The sequence below is a fragment of the Hoplias malabaricus genome, chromosome 2, assembly GCF_029633855.1.
Source record: "Hoplias malabaricus isolate fHopMal1 chromosome 2, fHopMal1.hap1, whole genome shotgun sequence".
In the NCBI taxonomy this organism is placed as follows: domain Eukaryota; kingdom Metazoa; phylum Chordata; class Actinopteri; order Characiformes; family Erythrinidae; genus Hoplias; species Hoplias malabaricus.
Window position 1 is genome coordinate 38,352,073 of NC_089801.1, and position 18,655 is coordinate 38,370,727.

An 18,655-nucleotide genomic window follows, 5' to 3' on the forward strand; every position below is an offset into this window, starting at 1 on the left:
CCAGGTGGAGTGAACCATTTAAAAGCAAATGGTTTGTGATTCATTCATCCATTCATTGTCTGTAAGCATTTAATCCACATCAAATTTGCAGAGGGTCTGGAGTCTACCCAGAATTATTGGGTATAAGGTATGAACACACCCTGGACAGAATATCACACACTCACCCAGCCACTCACACACACACACACACAACTAATCACTCACATGCACACATTTGTTGACCATGTCACACACTCAAACCTGTGGACAATTTCACACAGTCACTCCACCTACCAACATGTTTTGACTGCTGGAGGAAAGCGGAGCACCAAAAAAATCTTTCCAAACTGTTATCAGTTACACAGTCAAATGCAAGATGATACTGTTACAGTTTTTTTAGTGGTCATGTTAGAGCATGTACAGTTATCCAGCCCAACAAGCTTTCAGCCAACGGTATAATCTAGATAACAATATAAAGGAAGTGAAAAAACCAGGACCATCTACATTTTCACAGCCCTTTCATCCAGTAACTGTCTTCTACTTTAATTCTGGTGGAATTCAGCTTAGACGGGAAAACACAGTGAACTACAATGGAGCTTTATGGGACTCTGCTGGTCTTGTGCTGCTTCTGTGCTTGTGCATCAGCTGGTGAGCCAAGTTATATGTGGGTAGATGATCAAATGCAGGGGGGTCTGTGAATGGTTGGAAAACAATTTTTAACAGTTGTACTTTACCTATAGATTAAAAGACTCTGGTCCATTTTAGAGACTAATATTCATCTAAATATATTTTTTAAAAATGTAAATCAATAACTATCTTTACAATGTCTTATTATTAGAGTAATTCGATATATTGCGACACTATTATATTTTATTAAAATTTATATTCCATTTTAAATGACAGTGACAGGAGAAATAATATAAAATGGAAATGCTACTTCACAAAGTCAAAGTAACACGAGTAGTCTGGTCCACTTTAAATATAGGACTCTATGTTAATGTAAAATCTGTTAAACTTAAGATGGAATGGAAATCTTAGAACACTCCGAAATGTTATTCATTTGACTACTAGCACACACAAGATCTCAACTTTATACAAAACTCTGGCTTCTTATTTTACTGTTATGTTCCACCTTGAATCAAGCAACAGTTTTATTGTAGTGCTTTGTTGTTCCTCGTCTTCTTATATTTTATTATATTGTTATTATTATAATTCATTCAAACTGCTTTTTTTAAGCTCTTGGCCCTGAGAGGTGTGCTATTTTTTGTTGGAGTCAAATGTATTTGTCGGTTTTTAATTATTATTATTTTTTTTTAAATTCCCATAGAAATTCATATATAAACATTCAAATCTTAACTGCCATTGATGATGTCACAGTCATAGTCTAAGTGCCAACCACTGAGGCTTCTCAATACAAAGTGCATCAAGTTTGAACTGCCGTACTTGATTGTACAAACTTGGCGAGTTTGACTTGGAACACTTATGTACTTGATCAGTCACTGTCTCAGTGGCAGGAAAAAAACGAATGTGTTGTGGTTGATGTGAAATACATTCTGGGATATCTGGGACTCTCGCAAGTATACAAAAGTTTTGTCGCAGTGCATCCTTGATAAAACAGGTGGAGGAAGAACACATCTTAGAGTATAAGTCACAGACAGCACACACGCAATGTTGCCATCTGCTCAGATAGGAAAGTAGCTATTGTAAAATTCGCTAGAAGTCATCATCAAATAATTTGCATAATTGTCCATTTGTAATTGGCACTGTAGAAGAATGTAATACTGTTGTATAGCTTGACCACTCTAGCTCAGCTGCCCAGTTTATTTAAAACAAAACAAGCAATGGTATTTACAACTTTCAATCATGTTGTTATTCACCTTCTTCATATAAAACACAAAACACAGTCCTTACACCTTTCAAACACTATGCCTCACTTTCTTTATATAAAACAAACAACATTTTTGAGTCTGGTAAAATATAACATTAACCTCTGGCAAAAATTATGGAATCACCAGTCTCTGAGGATGTTCCTTCAGTTGTTTAATTTTGTAGAAAAAAGCAGATCACAGACATGACAAAAAACTAAAGGCATTTCAAATGGCAACTTTCTGGTTTCAAGAAACACTAAAAGAAATCAAGAAAAATATTTGTGGTAGCCAGTAACAGTTAGATTTTTAAAACAAGCACAGGGAATAAATTATGGAATCACTCTTCAAGACAAAAATTCTGAGGAAAAAATTATGGAATCATGACAAACAAAATAACACTCCAACACATCACTAGTACTTTGTTGCACCACCTCTGGCTTTTATAACTGCTTGCAGTCTCTGAGGCATTGACTTAATGAGTGACAAACAGTACTCTTCATCAATCTGGCTCCAGCTTTCTCTGATTGCTGTTGCCAGATCAGCTTTGCAGGTTGGAGCCTTGTCAAGGACCATTTTCTTTAACTTCCACCACAGATTTTCAATTGGATTGAGATCTGGACTGTTTGCAGGCCATGGCATTGACCTTATGTGTCTTTCTTCAAGGAATGTTTTCACAGATTTTGCTCTATGGCAAGATGCATTATCATCTTGAAAAATGTTTTCATCATTCCCAAACATCCTTTCAATAGATGGGATAAGAAATGTGTCCAAAATGTCAATTTATTTAAACCTGTGCATTTATTGAAGATGTAATGACAGCCATCTCCCCAGTGCCTTTACCTGACATGCAGCCCCATATCATCAATGACTGTGGAAATTTGCATGTTTTCTTCATACAGTCATCTGCATAAATCTCATTGGAACGGCACCAAACAAAAGTTCATCACCTTGCCCAGTGCAGATTTGAGATTCATCACTGAATATGACTTTCATCCAGTCATCCACAGTCCACGATTGTCTTTCCTTAGCCCATTGTAACCTTGTTTTTTTCTGTTTAGGTGTTAGTGATGGCTTTCTTTTAGCTTTTCTGTTTATAAATCCCATTTCCTTTAGGCGGTTTCTTACAGATCGGTAACAAACGTTGACTCCAGGTTCCTCCCATTTGTTCCTCATTTGTTTTGTCATACATTTTCTGTTTGCAAGGCATAATGCTTTACGTTTTCTGTCTTGACACTTTGATGTCTTCTTTGGTCTACCAGTACGCTTGGTCCAGGTTTTAGACACGGCTGACAGTGAACAACCAACATCTTGTGCAACACTGCGTGATGATTTACCCTCTTTAAGGAGTTTGGTAATACTCTCCTTTGTTTCAGTTGACATCTCTGGTGTTGGAGCCATGATTGATGTCAGTCCACGTGTTGCAACAGCTCTCCAAGGTGTGATCACTCCTTTTTACCTGCATACTAATGAGCAGCTTTAATCTGATGCAGGTGTTAGTGTTTTTAATGAAAATTTGCAGGGTGATTCCATAATGTTTTCCTCAGAATTGAGTGATTCCATAATTTATTCCCTGTGCTTGATCTAAAAATCTAACTCTTATTTGCTACCACAAATATTTTTCTTGTTTTCGTTTAGTGTTTCTTAAAGCCAGAAAGTTGCCATTTGAAATGCTTTTAGTTTTTTGTCATGTCTGTGATCTGCTTTTTTTCTACAAAATTAAACAACTGTAAAAACATCCTCTGAGACTGGTGATTCCATAATTTTTTGCCAGGGGTTGTATGTGTGTAGATCTGGCTGTGCTGGGTTTGGACTATAAAATGATTGGACAGTGAACAGGATCACAGGCAGGACCTCAGAGGGCAGGATCAGAGTAGCTCCACTCAGTTGTTAGAAGAGTCGTTAAGAGGGGCCTGAATACTCACTAAATATAGCTAGAAAGTTGCTAAGTTGACAACACTGCACATGCGCACAGCCCCTCTTTTCTCTCACTGACAAACACCAATCCCCCCCACACACACCCCCGATCAGCCATAACATTATGACCACCTATTTATTTATTTATTTATATTTATTTATACTGTCAATTTTCTCAGCTCCACTGACCACAAAGTTTCAGTTACAGACTGCAGTGCCACAGTCCCACAGGTGTTTGTCTAAGCAACTGGGTGAGCGTGCTGAACTGTCCACAGGTATGACTGTGTGAGTGACTGGGTGTGATGCCCTGTGATGGACTGGTGCACCGTTTAGAGTTTGTTCCTGTTTTCACTCAAAGATTCTAGTTGTCTCTGGACCCTCTGTGACCCTGGTTACTGAAGAGGAATGAATGAACACCATTTATTATGATTTTATTCTTGCCGTGTTTCATGCTCCTAAATCTCTTTTGTAATAGAAAGTATTACTGATGAATAGCATTTCTGCGTTGATGTTTTTCAGCCGTATATATCCACCGCACCTTGTATACGATGTGTCGGGGGTTGTGCTACCCAGAGTACAGAGCTGTGTCCTTCATTAACCAGCTTCAGATCACTGAGTACAACAGCACAAGTCGGACTCTGAACGCTGTCCAGCCCTGGGTCAGAGAGGTTCTGAGTCCACTGTATTGGAAAACGTACGAGGAGTTGCATTCATCAGAGTACACCAGACTGAGTGCACAGTTAAATGCTGCGATGAAGAGCTTAGGACACTTCAGTGGTGAGTGTTTTCTTTACCAGATTTCTTTGCTTCAACTTCAATCCTTGGATACTGACCTTAAAGAAGATTATATACTCTATACAGAGATTGCATTTTCCTTAAACTGGGACTGTTATACCCCTCTAGCTGACTGTTGGCATCAGGCAGAATGACCTAAGGCTCATGTCACCACATACAAATCTACTGGACAGTCCTATAACCTGGGGATTGTATACAATGTGTGTGCAACTGATTATCTGAGTTCCTAATAGGTGCAGGTAATTCTGTCATAAGAAAAAACGTATCTGCGCCATTTTGAATTTCTGCTGTATAAGACATCAGTTTAGCTTAGGCTACCACTATCTCTTGAAAATATCTGACCATATAGAATGGCCCAGTTTTATCATCCAGTGTTACAGATATGCCAACCTCCTTAATATCAGTTCTGACCCCTGAAAACTCTTTCTCCAGACATCAGCTCACTGCTTCAGGAGCCTTCCAGGATCAGTCGGTTCTCTTTTCTTCTGTTTCTCAGGTGTGCACACGCTCCAGCATATGTCCGGCTGCATTTGGAATGATGAGGATGGTGACAGCAAAGACTTTGACATTTATCGATACGACAGACAGAACTTTATTTGCCTCGATATGAATAAGATGAAGTACATCACCTACATCCCAAAAGCAAAGGACATAGTAGAGTGGTTGAACAGTAATATGTCTCAGAGCTGTGGCCCCACAAATGAGTGTGTGATGTGGCTCCGGAGATTCGGGAAAGAAACCCTGATGCGGACAGGTACCAAGTCAGGTAATGCAGAAGAACTTCAATGCTCCCCCCTGGTTAAATGTATTTTTCTGAGACAGTGATGTTGTTGTCGAGAAAATCCCTTTGACTCAAAGCATATTAATATCTTCTGCTTCCTCCAGGAAACATATCGTCTTTCCAGAGGAATAACTCAGTGGCGGACTGTCATATTGGTTTCTCCCCCAGACTGCAAGAGTCCATGAAGGAAGGCATGTTTATGAGAGCTATTTTTCCAGACCCTGACATCTCAGAGTACCAAAATGAGTGGAATATCAGCAAGTTGACCTGTGGGTTGGAAAACAAGTCAATGAATGCAACCATGGCTCCAAAGCCTCTGAACACTTGTAAGTGGAAACAAATATAATACACACAAATAAAAGATATATAGGTTTACTGTTATCGCCTAACCTTGTATCTCCACACCGACACATATTGCTTTATAAAATGTTGACTCTTGGCAGTGTATAGATTTGATTGTTGGTGCGCTTGTTTCATAGACACAGATCATTATATTGTTTGCATTGCTGTTCCTGTCACCTGCGTTGGACTGGCTTTATTTGCCATTTTCTGCTACTGTATTAAACAGCAGTCAGGTAAGAATAAACAGTCCCTGTATTACATACTTAATACTTCATATTGTGCAAAAAACGGTAGCAGTTTTGTATGAATAAATTAAAGTATTAAACTAAAATAGTGGAGATATGATCCCACACATAGCCCTTTTCCACCAAAACAACTCTGGTTCTTGACCTGGTTGTGTATGGGCTTATAAGAACCTTGTAGTGCTTTTCACAGCAAACTAAATTTGGAACTGTTTGGCGCGTTTCCACCGACATAAACACAGACAGAACCAGAAAAGTTCATTTCCAACTGGAACCAAAGAAGAGTAGGTTTTTCAATGTGAACCATGACGTTGTCTGTGGGCATGTCGAGGTTCAGTAAATCAAGAAAAAGCTCAGAGGGTCAAATACAGCGTTATCAGCCACAGTGGTGCCCCCCGCTAATGATGTATTCCTGGTACCCCTCTAAACGTGTAGAAAAGTGGGCCGGTTCACTGGAATGAACCAGGGTTCCAAGATTCAGGAACAGAACTGGTTTAAAAACCAGAGTTATTTTGGTGGTAAAGCGCTACTGGTGATTTTCAGTGAACCAGCACGTGTTTACACCAGTTTTAGTGGAACCAAATATTCGTCACAGATTATTAAAAATCAAATCAAATTTTATTTATATAGCGCTTTTCACAACAAAAAGTCATCACAAAGCAGCTTTAGAGAGATCCGGGTCCTAGCCTCCTATGAGCAAGCCAGGGGCAACAGTGGCAAGGGAAAAACTCCCTCACGAGAAAGAAACCTTGGACGGAACTAAGACTCATACGGGGTAGCCATCCTCCTCGGGTCGACACCGGAGACACAACAGAGAACAGAACAGAAGTAAAAGTGAACTGATGACAGATGAATGGGTTATAGTAATGTGAATGTAGAATATTAGTGATATATGAGTCTGAGGAAGGAAGAGGTGGTCAGTGATTCTGTGTGAGTTAAAAGTAGGTGCAGAGTTAAGTTGAGATAAAACAGCATAGACACACATGATACTGTAGGTGAGACATGGCCAGGATCTTGTACAGGACACACAGGGGCTGGATCAGGACAACACCTGGAGAGCAGCAGGACATCTCAAAGCATGAGAGAGACAGGAGAAAGAAAACCAGACAAAGAGAACAAATGAAAATACAGAGGCCAGTAGGTTCATGGTAAAGAACGGGCAAAATTGTCCTGCAAAAAAAGCTTGAATAGATCATCAACAGAGGGCATTGCACAGCAGCAGTAAACAGAATTGATTACTCCTTCCTCCTGTACAACTAGACACGCCCTCAGATGTTGTTACAGTTTGTGCCGAAAAACCTACCACTATAATTTGCTTCACACTGCAAGCAAACTTTTCGGGATCCAGAACCTATTTTTATTGATGGAAATGCGCCGAACGGTTCAAAATTTTGTTAGCGAGCAAGAAACTTGGTGGAAAGCACTTACAATGTCTTTCATGCAAAGCACTGTTTAGCCCCTTCTTGTGGTGTAGTCCTTAAACATGAGTGACTATATTATTCCTATAACATACTTTGTGGATATGGTATGGACACGCTTGGCTGTTCCAACTGAATGCCCCATGATCAGTGAATTTAAACATCACAGAAGCAGTGGACATTCTGTTTGGTGTTGTATATAAGACTATATTATGCCAAATATATAATCAGAATATATTATCAAAGAGTCATTCTGTGACTAGTTAGATCCTCTTTATATATCCCTGACACCTCAACACCCTCTCGGTGCCTTTGTACAGCAAACAATATAGCTTCAAAACAGCAAGCCAACCTTAGTCCAGAACATGAGACCTGTTAACATCACTGCTTAGTAATGAAGGGGTGTGTGAGGGCCTTGTTCATGGTATTTCATTGAAATGATACAATAGCTTTTTGTTTATTTAAGTATTGTGTATTTCAAAATCAGTTAAAAAATGATTAGTTGTATACAGCCTTAGTATAATCTGAATGTATAATCCTAATATATAATCTGAATAGATAATATGAATAATCAACAGGTATAATCCAAATACGGTTGCTGTCCAAATAAAAACATACACCTCTACATTAGTAATTTTACAGGCGAAGGAAGAAAACTTAATTTTTTTAATGGAAGTCAATGTAAAATGTTTTATTCCAGGTCATTTTTGAGCATTTCTACTGGTCCTGTCATAATGAAATTTCCATACAGTGTGAAGGACAGCTGCTGTGTTGATGTAGTAAAATAAACATCCACAAAAATGCAGATACATGTTTTTCTTTGGAAAGTGATGATATATAAGGTTTAGGATTATACTGTGTTCTAATCTGAGTCTGTTCTTTCCTTCCACAGTGAACGATGAAGCTGCTGCTGCTGACCCTTTAACAGCCATAGAATTGGACACTATGACGAGTCAAACAGGACCATTATAGTGACTTTTATCTTAAGTCAATTTGCAGCTCTGTTTTTTAGGGAAGCTCATGCACATTCTTCTCTCTCTCTCTCGTTATCACACACACACACACACACACACACACACAGACACACACACACATGCAAATCTTTGCAGGAAATGCAGCTCCAGTGAACTCTGTTTCTGAAATCATTGACTGGGAGAGCTACAAATAATCCACACCTATATTTATAAGGTAAACAGTGGCACAGCTACTAGTAGTTAACTTGAGTCTGACTTAGTCTAATGTAATTCACATTCAGGGCCAGTGAAATACTTTAGATTTAGCTTACTCAACAGCCATTTATTTAGTGGAATTTGCTTTCTAGTTTGTACTCAGTTCCCTCCCCCAGTGTAAGACTTTAATCCAAAAATACTTTCTATAAAATTCTGAGGATGTTTCCTCACCATTTGCTGCTGGAAACGCATCTGATGTGTTTTTACAAAGCCCCTGTGTCACTAAATGTGTAAACAAAGCATCTCGGCCCCATATGCTAGGCTTTCTCTCACCACAGAGAAAAGGCATCTTGGGTTTTTAAGACAAAAGAGAGAACTTCAATGCTTCAATTCCTGCTCTATATATGGGGGAAAATCACATATTTTTGCTGTTTTGGATTAATGTGGAAATGTCTCAAACAGCTAACTGCATGAAAGTAAACACAGTGAACTTGCTACAAAACTAAACAACACAATTTACAAATGAGTTTCTGTGGTAATTCCGACAGTGAACAAAAACTTACACGAGTTACTTCAGCCACATACAAACAACAGTTGTTTTTTGTAACCCTAACTTCTGGACATAAAGAATGCAGAGAGAAAAGAGTTTCCCCACAATTGAAGACATTGCCTTTCTGTCTTTTTAAGACATTTCTATTGGTATGAACTATGTGAGATTTAATGCAACTTAAAGACAATTGGCATTTGCCAATTATTTTAAAAATGTGAAAATCCTATGCACAAGGCTTTGTTCCAGAGGTGAAGTTATATTTTATGTACAGAATGAAGCTTAATGCACACTGTATCTCTGTATTGGTGAAATGGTGCTAGTTAATGTAACGTCACTACAAAGATTCTTTGTGAACATATTTTCTGTGTTCAATATCTATAAACATATAATCCATAATAAATATCTGCAGACATACAATACATTATCAATATCTACAGATTTATATATATATATATATATATATATATTTGAAACAATATATTTTTTCAGTATTTTTTAAACTGTAGAGTGAATTTTTTAGTTTGTACTGATTTGTGTGTTTTATATTGTGTTTTAAAATGAAGCTCTTTCTTCCAGAATAGGTATGTTTTTTAACCCTTCCCTTAAAATGTTCACTGTTTAACGATTGCTGCCTCACTTTGTTATTCACATGAGCTGCATTTTCATGTCAGAAACATGCTTTATTAACATCAGTGTTCTTGGATTTATAAACAATAACACACATGAAATCACACTGTTCACACACTGAATATCAACATGACTGGGATTTGGTCATAGAAATAACCCTGGCCAGGAAGATATTCCATGACAGTGCCAGAGATGTTTATATTAGTAAACAGAATTGAGCCGTAAGACTTTTATTTGCATGTATATTTAATCATTTGTTTGGCGACATTTGTTTTGCTAGACTGGGACCGAAGTGTGGCAAAGCGCCACATAAATATACCTGCACAATCCTCATGTTTCTGTAAAAAATACTGGCAAAAGGTTTATGAAAACAACAAAGCAAAACAAAACACATTTAACCTATCCCTAACCTTAACCCAAAGCCGTTTAGAGTTGCATCAACTCCATTGACTCCAATGGGCCAGATTTTTACAGGAAAAAAATGGTGGATCAAAAGCCTCTTGATAGTTCCCGGAAGTTAGCAGCAGACACCCGCAGCACCAAAGCAGAACAAATGCGTTAAAAGAATGATATTTTATATTATCAGCACATCTGTATCCAATTAACAAATGTGTAAATGCATGCTAGCGGATTTCCCATTAAATTATTAGATTTGGAGAACGCTAACAGTTAATTAGGCTACAGGACTTTGAGTAAAGTATAAGCATAACAACGAACAGCCTGGGAATTACCTCCTCATAATGTAATTTTAGGATTTATTCTGTTGGGAAATTAGAGAAAATTATTCTAGCACTATGTCTAGGGAAGAATTTGTTAAATGTAACTGTGCGTGATTGTGTGAGTGTGAGCTGTGAGTGGAGAAGGTGAAATGAGGATTTATTTTGTAACAGAATCTAAGCTAAAATTACACAACAGCAATTGTACGAAACAATAATTGTTTTTGTGATTATGTAGAACCGAATGTAATGCGTATCTGGGAAACAGTAAAGAAAAAGTACCTTCATGCAGCTTGAGTCTCAACACCCATGGGTTTTGCCTTGTTCCTTTTTAATAAAAGAAATAATCTTCAGAATGGTGCGTTCTTTGCATGAAAAGTGTAAGTGTTTGAACATTACTGCACATATCCTATTTTGGTGTCTACGGCCACGAGTCAGCGACACTGCGACAGAGCAACAAGCAACAAATCAAGTTGAGATTTTACTCAAATTTATGCAAATAAGTAGGGGGGCGGCGACATTCTAAACAATTGGTAAGTATAGGGCACTAAACTACTCTTATACAATACATAGGGATTACTTACTAGAGAGTAAAGAGTACAAAGATTCACTTTAGGTTATAGCCTGCACTTCCTATATTTCAGGGTAAGATACAGGAGAGTACCTGGTACCAAGCTACACTTTAATTTACAGCCTGCACTGCCTGTATTACAGGGTACTTAAGGGTAAGATACAGGAAAGTACCAGGCACTAAGCTGTACTAACATAACACTTAGGAGTAAGTCTAGAGAGTGCACATTTACTTTATTTTCTGGGTTGTTCAAACAATATTATATATTTAAAAGGAATGATATATGCTGAGGTCCTCTTGTGTGAAGACGATGACCTAAAGCAGGAAAGCGTGGAAGGCAACACTGACGCATATTCCCTGCCGTACCTGTGTAAGCAGAAGAGAAACACCTATTTCATCATTAGTCAGCTATGCACATTTAATGACTCAATACATAAAGGCAAAGGAGTGTAAAATACCTCCGAAGTATGTGATGATGATTATTGTGGTCAATTATATGTCCTTCCTGAATGCTTTACTTGTAAAGTGTTTGTAAGATAACCACATATTTGTATCCTTTACTTACTCTGTACTTACATTTTCTTACACCTTACTAAATAGTTACTTTCTCTGTATTTACGATGTGCCTTATTTGTAAAACGTTTGTAAGATAACCAGAAATAACCACATATTTTTAGTATCATACCTTTTACTTACTCAGTACTTTTTTTTAATCTTAGGCTTACTTAACAGTTACTCGCCCAGTATTTACCCGGCCGTAATTAAAGTGTTACCGGAAATGAATACTTCTGTCACACAATTAACATGAAAATCATGTGACAAATGCAAGCATGGGGACTGAGACACAGAAATAGAGTGAAAGAGCAAACTTCAAACAGCCCTGAAAGCGGACATCTACGATTGTGGGGCAACATTGTGCTCTGGTTTGTTTACATTCAGATGAAACCTTATGTTTGACGTAAAAAGAAAAGACTGAATTACAAGTTTAAATTACCACAGAAAATAATTTATAAATCGCGTTGTTTAGTTTTGTAACACTTTCGGTAATGCAGTTAGCCAGAATATGGGGACATTTCCAACTTAAGTAATCCAAAAAATAAATCAATATTTCCCACCTATGTGGCAAGAATTAAGTAATATCCTTATCTCAGTTCATGCTTTTCAACATTTGGCGGTCTCTCTGTCAAAAAAACTCCAGATGCCTTTGCCCTGCCTGGTGCAGAGAGAAAGCCTTGCATACTGGACTGAGACTTGGCCACTTGTACCACTCATAATGTTTTGTGTATTAAACAGTGACAAACTGTACTTTTCACAAAAAAATAAATAGATTACAATCTTGCCTGTTTTTTTTTTTTTGAGATAAGAGATGTAAAAATTAGAATTTTTTCAAACTTTTTAGATTTCACTCTTTTACTGTCATGGTTTGACAGTTTTCACTATATAATGTACAAGGTGGGCCATTTAAATGGATACACCTTAATAAAATGGGAATGGTTGGTGATATTAACTTCCTGTTTGTAGCACATTAGTATATGGTAGTGGGAAAACTTTTCAAGATGGGTGGTGACCATGGTGGCCATTTTGAAGTTGGCCATTTTGGATCCAACTTTTGTTTTTTCAATGGGAGGAGGGTCATGTGACACATCAAACTCATTGGGAATTTCACAAGAAAAACAGTGGTGTGCTTGGCTTTAATGTAACGTTATTCTTTCATGAGTTATTTACAAGTTTCTCTTTGTTTACAGCCATTGACATGTCGCAGAGCTTAACATGTCAGGGGCGGATAGAAATTGTGTTGATGTCTGGTGAACGCAGTAACCAGGTCATTGCAGCAGATTTCAATGCATGACACCCTACGAGACCCCCCATCTCCCATGCTACAGTTAGCAAACTGCTTGCCAAGTTTCGTGAAACTGGTTCAGTGTTGGATTTGCCAAAATGTGGACGCATGAAAACTGGCACTAATGAAGAAACATCAGTGGCTGTCCTCGCTTCATTCAGCAAGAGCCCACAGTGTAACACTCGCCGCATGTCACTGGAGAGTGGCATCAGTCGAACATCACTTTGGCGGATATTAGCTACTCACAAATGGCACCCTTACAAACTCCAACTGCTGCAGCATCTCAACGAGGATGACCCAGATCAGCACACTGAATTTGCAGAATGGGCAAAACAAAAATTGGAACAGGACCCTCAGTTTACACTGAAGATTTTGTTCAGTGATGAGGCAAACTTTTATGTGAATGGTGTTAACAACAAAACAAAGTTAACAAACAAAACCTCCGCTATTGGTCTGACACTAACCCACATTGAATAGATCCCTCCAAGAATGTTGGAACAAAAAAATGATGGTATGGTGTGGTATATGGGGTACAAAGATAGTGGGGCCATTCTTCATCAATGGAAACCTCAAGGCCACTGTATATGCGAAACTGCTACATGATGATGTGTTTCCCTCTTTATGCACTGAAGCTGGCACATTCCCTGAGTTTTTCCAGCAAGATGGTGCACCACCACATTATGGGTGTCAGGTCTGAGCATTCCTAGATGAACAGTTTCCTGGAAAGTGGATTGGTCATCATGGGCCAGTTGAATGGCCCCCAAGGTCTCCCGATCTGACCCCCTTAGACTTTTATATTTGAGGTCATCTGATAGCAATTGTCTATGCTATGAAGATACGAGACGTGCAGCACCTGAAACTACGGATACTGGAAACCTCTGCTAGCATTTCTCCTGTGGTGTTGCTATCAGTGTGTGAAGAGTGGGAGAAGAGTGTTGCATTGTCAATCCAACACCATGGGAAACACTTTGAACACATTTTATAAGTGGTCAGAAACTTGTAAATAACTCATGAAAGAATAAAGTTACGTTAAAACCAAGCACACCATTGTTTTTCTTGTGAAATTCCCAATAAGTTTGATGACCCTCTTCTCAATGAAAAAAACTAAAGTTGAATCCAAAATGGCCGACTTCAAAATGGCCACCATGGTCACCACCCATCTTGAAAAGTTTTCCCCCTCCCATATACTAATGTGCTACAAACAGGAAGTTAATATCACCAACCATTCCCATTTTATTAAGGTGTATCCATATAAATGGCCCACCCAGTACAGGTTTTTTACAGTGTGTAATGATAACTTTACATTTAATAATTAATAATGTGAACATGAGGTGTGGGCTCTGCGGATGTAAGTGCATCGTCTTGAGAAACACCAGCAGAATCATCCTATGATTTGCAAATATTATTCCTTTGTGTTCGTTTCCTTTTCTCAGTGCAGAGTTCTTCCCTCCAGCTCCACAGAACCAGTGCTCAGTTGTCCTTTGCATATTGGAAAACTGGACACAAACAGCAGCAGATGTATTCAGATGTAAACAAATATTGGAGCATAATTACCATCCTTCCTGTATCAACAATACCACCTGTATTAATGAATTAAGACTTTGCCTCTGAGCACGTGATGGGCATTTGCATCCAATGGCAGTCACCACAAAGATCAGAGCTGGGAGAAGGAGGGAGCGGAAATAGAGCTAAAGAGAAGAGAACCACATACAGGAGTTCAGTGAAGTTCAGAGAAAAAGAGAAAGCATTGAGAAGTACAAAGAAACCCAGGCAGAACCCACAGCACTGGTAAGAGAATCTTTAATCTGGATAAAAACATCACTTCTAGGATTCAGACCTATTTATCCATTTTAAACCAACCACCTTGTACTCAGAGCATTAACGTTCAATCTCACCAGACAGAGGAGGGCGTGCTGCAAGGTCTTATGATCCTGGGTGGGATTCTCTCCTTGGGTCACTGTTAGTGAGGAATATGGTGTGTTCTCTCTGTGTCTGTGTGGTTCTCCTCCAGGTTCTCTCTCTTTCCACAGTCCAAACACATGTTTTTCGATGGCTTGGCTGTGTGACATTTTTCACAGGTTTACTGTGACTGGATGTGTGTGAATGACTGGTTTCAATGTGATACTGTCCACAGGAGTTTGTGAGTGACTGGGTGAATGATGTGAAACTGTCTACAAGAGTGACCATGTGAATATGATGGACTAGTGTCCTGTCTAGTATGTGTGTGTGTGCCTGATTGTGCGGACTCTCGGGACCCACTGCGACCTTCATCTGAAATAGTAATATGAAAGATGTTAAATAGTTATGGAAGATAAATGAATGCTTCCTTAGGGAAATGTACATTACATTCCCCAGTGAGCCTTAAAAACATTCTCTGTCTGCCCGAAAAAGAGCTCCTAGCTCTCAAATGGGGCCAGTCCCTGTACAAAGAAAGAGGCAACAACCAGTTCTTCTTTGAGTTCAGTATTTTTAATATGAATATGGCTGGAGCTTTCCGTCTGCACTCTGTCGTCACTTCTCAGTTTCTGCTCATTCTCTGAAAGCTTGCAAATGTAGACAAACTGTAGCACCTCCACTAGAAACCGTGTGGTCAGTGCAGCTGATAGTTTAAGCACCAAGTAAACAAACAATGCAGAGCAAATTCACCAGTGTTAAATCAACATTATAAGTGTTAAATTAACTCTGAGGATGTTGACAAGTTTACATTTTTAAACTAATGGTGTTGATTTAACACTGGTAAATTTGCTGTGCATAGTTTGTTTACTTGGTGCTTAAACTACAAGTCTTCATTGTATATCTTTGTATATCACTGTAATACTATTACAAAAGTATTTACGTTCAAATGTACTCAAGTAATTGAAAACTACTCCCTAAATAGTTCACGTTAAAGAGTCATAAAATTAACACTATAACAACACTACACTGTGTACTACATAGGGCTTAGAAAGATATTTGAAATTCAGCCATAGTGGTATGGCGGTGTAATTGGCGAGTGATTTGGCATCTACACACAAGTATTAATGCTTACAATGGCAGAGGACACTTGCACATGCTACCGCATAGACACTTCATTGAGTCAAAATTGGCCTTTAGCTGCTCCTGGGGCTGTTCCTAGAGCATTGTACTGAAATCAGTAGGGAGGGGGAAGAATTGGGTGGTTTCTTACCCTCCTACAAAGGTTACATAGCGTCCCAAAAGTTACATACTACACAGTTTCTGTGGTCTTGAGCCAGAACAGAGGCTCTGTACTCCCTATGACAGGTCAGTGAAGCATCATAATGATTTTGAAGCTGTAATTTTAAGGCAAAATATTACCTAGCGTTCTTTTAAGTTCTGTTTTTCTACATAGTTGCAAACTATTATTTGAACTATTTGTGCAATTCTGTGACACGTTATACTTAACTGATACTCATCCTCCAGGCTTTTTGTAGGAGGCACTCAGACCTCAGCCAATAGCATTCAACACGTGCCTAACGAGTCTTCTGATCAGAAGGGTTCGCTGATCTCTGAACAGTGTCCACAGATTCGAGCAGGTGTAGTCATTGACCCATCTTTGTGCAAAAAATATAGGTGTGTAACTCGCATTGCTCAGATTCACATATAGGCTTGCAAATGTGCAACTTTTGTGCATATTTTATATGAGTGTGTGAATGTGTTTTGTACCATAATTCCCACTGCAACTGGAGCAAAACTGAGTGCATGATATTTTTGCACTTTTTTGGATTTGTGCACCTGTAATGAAGAATTTGTAAAGGTGTAACTGTTAAGTTGTATTTCTGAGAGAGAAAAAAAAATCTACAGGCTTGCAACTCCTGAAGAGATTTTAACTTAAGGTGACCATTTTTGAGTTTTCAAAAAATGAGGACACATGGGGCATGTTAGCAGCACAAATTTTTCCATAACCATGCTAGTATGCTGCTGAATTTAATACATAAACAGATACAACAGATTTAACAAGATAAAAAAATGCCTTTTTGGACAGATTCCTTTCCATTCGAACTTTGCCCCTAAGCAAAAATAATAAAATAATATTTTTGTAATTTATTGACCGTTTATTATCATTAAAACCTGTTATTTTCTGTTCACACCAAACTTCAAAACTGAAGCCCTGTCTTAAAGCGACGTGTCTTCTTTTTAACTGTGTTTTTTAAACTAAAATCAAGCACCACATTTTATCAAACAGAAGTAATATAGACTTGATAAATGATCAGAGCATCACTAGGATCCAGACATTTTTGTACAAATACTTATATTTCATACTTTATACGGTCTGGCTGATAAAACGTGCTGTGTGTGTAAGAGGCCGCCCACGCCGTGGTCCTCCCACCAACAGAGGAACCTCAGGACCCGTGTTAATCAGCCCGACTGACAACAGCTGGGGCTTACCCTTTATTAAGCCTTCAGTCTGCAGCTCCAGCGCAGAGTCTTGAGTTTGAAAAAGCCAGACCTTGCAGATAATTGGTATCTAACTTATTATCCATTGACGTTTAAAATATGTCGGACAGACAGACTACTTTTAGACCTATTTTGAACGTCCAGGGACGTTCCTTGTTTACTGGGAAAATAATGAGCTCTCCACACGCGGGTCGTGAAAGCCAATCCATTTGAACTTCATTTGTCCAATCACTGACTGAGAAGATCAGACCGACTCAGATCACTACAGAGCTCATTCATCTGCTCATGAACATTGTCTGGATGGAGTTTATTATTCCAAAATTTAAAAATTTAAATTTAAGATTTCTCTTATCAATAACTTGTATTTTTAGATAAAGAAATTTAAAGTTTTTTGTATTTCCTGAGCTCAGGACCACCACAGAGCAGGTATGATTTGGGATTGGAGATAAAGTATGAAACATGTGGACTACAGTCTGTAATTGTTGAACTACAACATGCTCCTGTGTGGTCAGTGGAGATGATAAAATGGACAATGAGTGTAGACACAATGTAGATGTCCCTAATCTAGTGATAGTTCAAACACGATGGGGTGATTGGAATGACCTATTTAGACCAAGAGAAAGAATCACTGAGAGGAATCAAGACTCAAAACAGGAACCCATTCTCTTCTGTTATGGGCAAACACTTTTTCACACAGGGCCATGTAGGTTTGGATATTTTTTTCTCCCTTAATAATAAAAAATTTCATTTAAAACTGCATTTTTTTGTTTACTTGTGTTGTCTTTGACTAATATTTACATTTGTCTGATGATCATTTAAGAGTGACAAACACACCCTTAACTGTGCTTTCTGTAGTGTAGTATAGCGGTAAAATCCCATAGTATATTGTTTGAGACACTATATGGGCCTCCGGTATTTTCACTTACTGGCTGACTGACCTACTCCTAATGTTGGAACGCACATGTGCAAGGAGGAACTGTTAGTTCAGCCGTATTTCACAGAGAGAACTTAAGGTGGGGTTGCTACACAGTCTGTTGTTATTTTAGGCATATTTTACATTCCAGTTTGTAAACTTAATTTGGAACAGTTTGGCACGTTTCCCCTGATATAAACTGATTTGCAAACCAGAAAAATTTGATCCCAGCTGGAACCAAAGAAGAATATGTATTTCAGCACAAACCGTGGCTGAATAATTGGAAATATGACAGGAACATGCTCCATGTGTGTGTTTCTGGGGCTGTGTTTGCCACAACATCTTGCACGTTGACCAGAGCCTCAGCTCTGCATTGGCTACTTCACAAGCTCAACTTGGAACTTAGCAACATTTACACACATTACCTCACAGAGAGTAGGACTGCTGAATTTCTTATTTCACATGAGTGTAAAGGGAAGTGGTGGGGAGACATTTTGTGGTGTTAGTGTGTTTATAAAACTCCATATAGCTGCGC

At 38.5% G+C, this 18,655-nt stretch overlaps 1 protein-coding gene across 1 annotated transcript; it reads left to right on the forward strand.

The window, feature by feature from the left end:
* Positions 1-490: 490 nt before the first annotated feature.
* LOC136687720 (HLA class I histocompatibility antigen, C alpha chain-like) lies at positions 491-9,475 on the forward strand. The gene is made up of 6 exons (XM_066662254.1): positions 491-627; positions 4,281-4,538; positions 5,053-5,322; positions 5,442-5,663; positions 5,817-5,912; positions 8,232-9,475. Exons 1-6 carry the CDS (start codon positions 570-572, stop codon positions 8,309-8,311), a joined length of 984 nt encoding a protein of 327 aa, XP_066518351.1. The 5' UTR covers positions 491-569; the 3' UTR covers positions 8,312-9,475.
* The last annotated feature ends 9,180 nt before the right edge of the window (positions 9,476-18,655 follow it).